This window comes from Camellia sinensis, chromosome 10 (assembly GCF_055761805.1).
Source record: "Camellia sinensis isolate YWXY chromosome 10, ASM5576180v1, whole genome shotgun sequence".
NCBI lineage: Eukaryota > Viridiplantae > Streptophyta > Magnoliopsida > Ericales > Theaceae > Camellia > Camellia sinensis.
This window is the reverse complement of record NC_138970.1, coordinates 164,399,171-164,401,986: the sequence shown is the minus strand read 5'-3', so window position 1 is coordinate 164,401,986 and position 2,816 is coordinate 164,399,171. Positions and strand designations below refer to the sequence as shown.

Sequence of the window (2,816 nt, the reverse complement as noted above, 5' to 3'; positions counted from 1 at the left end):
TTACCATCTAAGAACTTGAAAATCATTGTAAACCATTTCAATGTTGTTTGATAAGACATAGAACTTTCATGGACATTAAAACAAATGGTATTAATTAACCTTGAAATGAAATATCCCTATCCAGTATGAAAATCTATGTGGTAACTGGTTAAGTTGGAGAACCTTAGATAAATAGAAATGCACTTACACGCACTTACACTTTATTTTCTATTTGGTTTGAAGCTACACGAACTACACATTTCAATGGACATTGATTCAAACAATCCTTCATTGAATGAGAGTGAGGAAGTTAAAGAAGCGGAGAACAATCCATCATTAAATGAGATTGGTGAAGTTGAAGAACCTAAGAACGGCATGTGTTTTAGCTCAAAGCAAGAAGTATATTCGTTTTATGCAAAATATGCGAAGCACCTCGGATTTCCTGTAGCTTATAGAACACAAAATATTGGACAAGATGGGGAAGTAAAATATTTTGGAATTGAATGTACTTGGGCACGCAAGAGAACAAAATAATCAGAAGTACACCCTCTCGAACCATCTTTGTCATCATTCATTGAATGTAAAGCAAAGGTTAGAGCAACTCTACAAAAGGATGGAAGATTTAAGTTGACCACAGTTGTGCTTGAACATACGCATGACTTGATTCCTAGTGACTTACGACATTTTGCAATGAATAAGAGAAATCTTACCCCTGTGAAGAGAAGACTAGAAATAAATGATGAAGCAGGGATAGGGGTGGCTAGAAATTTTCATTCTATAGTTGTTGAAGCAGGGGGTATGAGACATTAACATTTGATGAACGAGATGCAAGAAATCATATTCAGAGTATGAGAAGATTGAGGCTTGGGGTAGGAGATGCTGAATTAGTTGCACTTTATTTTCATAGGATGCAACAACAAAATTCGAACTTTTATTCTACAATTGACCTCGATTAAGATGGTTGCATGCAAGAAGTAGGACAACTTATATAAAGCATTTGGGGATGTGGTTTCATTTGACATAACTTATCTCACAAACAAATATGATATGCCATTTGCTCCATTTGTAGGAGTTAATCACCATGGGTAGTCAATTTTGCTTGGTTGTGGGCTGTTATCTAATGAGAACACTGAAACATTTGTGTGGCTATTCAAAGAATGGTTAAGTTGCATGTTTGACGTTCCTCCAAAAGCTATAATAACAAACCAGTGTAGAGCTATGCAAAATGCCATTGAAGTTATCTTTCCACAAGCTTGACAACGTTGGTGCTTATGGCATATAATGAAGAACATTTCAGAGAAATTAAGAGGATATGCCCAATATGAATCCATCAAGTTTGCTTTGCAAAATGTAGTTTATGATTGTTTTACAAAAGATAAATTTGATAAAGAATGGCAAGTGATGATTGCAAAGTTCAAGCTAGATGATAATGAGTGGTTGGGGGTATTTCCTGCCTATGTGAAGGACGTTTTTTGGGCTGGCATGTCGACTACACAACGAAGTGAGAGTATAAATGCATTTTTGATGGATATGTGAACTCAAAGACAACTTTAAAGCAATTTGTTGAACAATATGATAATGCCTTGAGAAGTAAGGTTGAGAAAGAGATGAAAGCAGACTTTAAATCTCGAAACAAATTGTATGATTGCTTAACGGTATATGAGTTTGAGAAGCAATTTCATGCAGCCTACATGAATGTAAAATTTAAAAAAGTGCAAGTAGAATTGAAGTGACTATTGTATTGTCGTGCGAATCTTGTCAAAGAGGAGGGAGCAATTTGTACTTATCATGTGAAGGAGGTTGTTCTTGTTGGTGAGAAAATGAAGACTGTGGAATTTGTTGTGTACTTTAATGTAAGTGAATGTGAATTGCATTGTATGTATCGGTGGTTTGAGTTTAGGGGCATTATGTGTGCCCATGCAATTACTGTGCTACTTGAGAGGTGTATATATCAAGTGCTAGATAAATACATTGTATCAAGATGGAGAAAAGATATCGAAAGAGGGTACACATGCATTCCAACCGCATACACTAAAGTCGGGGCTGTTCTTAATGCAAAGTTGCATGATAAATACTACAAGATGTTGGATGAAATCATAGAAATTGCTGCCAACGACGATGGTAAATACGAAGTGCTTGATCTTGGGTTGATAAAAATCAAGGATAAAGTGAGAAAAGATCAATCGGGTAGTGCGAGTCATGTACCACTTTCTACTAGTAATGTACCACATTCTTATAGTTCGCTGAAAAGTCCGTCTGCTCGTAGTACTACAAAAGCAAGCATGTCTCGCAGGATGCTTAGTCCTATGGTTGCTCGTTGAAGAGGACATCCATGTACCAAACGGAAGGTTAGCAAAGTGGATGAAATAGTGAATCGATTGAAGAGAAAGAGTAAAAAGCCTCCAAAAGCACAGGTAAGTTCTTTTCTTGTGTGTGATATAGAAATTTTTGAATGTATTTAAGATAAATTAATCACCAATATGTCTGTGTCTTACTAAAGGGACGTACGATTCCTCAATGTCAGCCTTGGAAGTTAAATTTTCCTGGTACAGATGATATGCAATACAATACTTATCATGACCCGGTATGTATTTGAATTTTTAAGTTGTTGGTTGTTTTTTTATTTTAATGTCTTTTATGTATAATAAAATTGTGTTACTATGATCATAAGGCGACGCAAACTGCACCTTACTATTTTCCTTGCATGGATGGCACGCAACAGAGTATGTATGTATCGGTATGTGTTTAATGTCTGAAATAAAATATTTGTTCTTGTTTTAATTGTTATATATGTTGAATGGACAATATTTGTAAAGTGTATTTGTTTATTGAATAGG

The 2,816-nt window shown here is 35.4% G+C and overlaps 1 protein-coding gene across 1 annotated transcript; it reads left to right on the top strand.

Annotated features, from left to right (window-relative positions):
* The first annotated feature begins 243 nt into the window (after positions 1-243).
* On the top strand, positions 244-2,300 carry LOC145800831 (protein FAR1-RELATED SEQUENCE 6-like). The gene is made up of 5 exons (XM_082890577.1): positions 244-462; positions 571-775; positions 1,334-1,422; positions 1,524-1,676; positions 1,776-2,300. The coding sequence occupies exons 1-5, from the start codon at positions 244-246 to the stop codon at positions 2,298-2,300; spliced, it is 1,191 nt and encodes a 396-aa protein (XP_082746703.1).
* Positions 2,301-2,816: the final 516 nt, after the last annotated feature.

Bases quoted from the DNA above. Each gene is read 5' to 3' on its own strand.
- LOC145800831 (XM_082890577.1), top strand. From the start codon at position 244: ATGGACATTGATTCAAACAATCCTTCATTGAATGAGAGTGAGGAAGTT. The intron at 776-1,333 runs GTATGAGACATT...TGCAAAATGTAG, and splicing joins TATAGTTGTTGAAGCAGGGG to TTTATGATTGTTTTACAAAA. The intron at 1,677-1,775 runs GTAAAATTTAAA...TATCATGTGAAG, and splicing joins TTCATGCAGCCTACATGAAT to GAGGTTGTTCTTGTTGGTGA.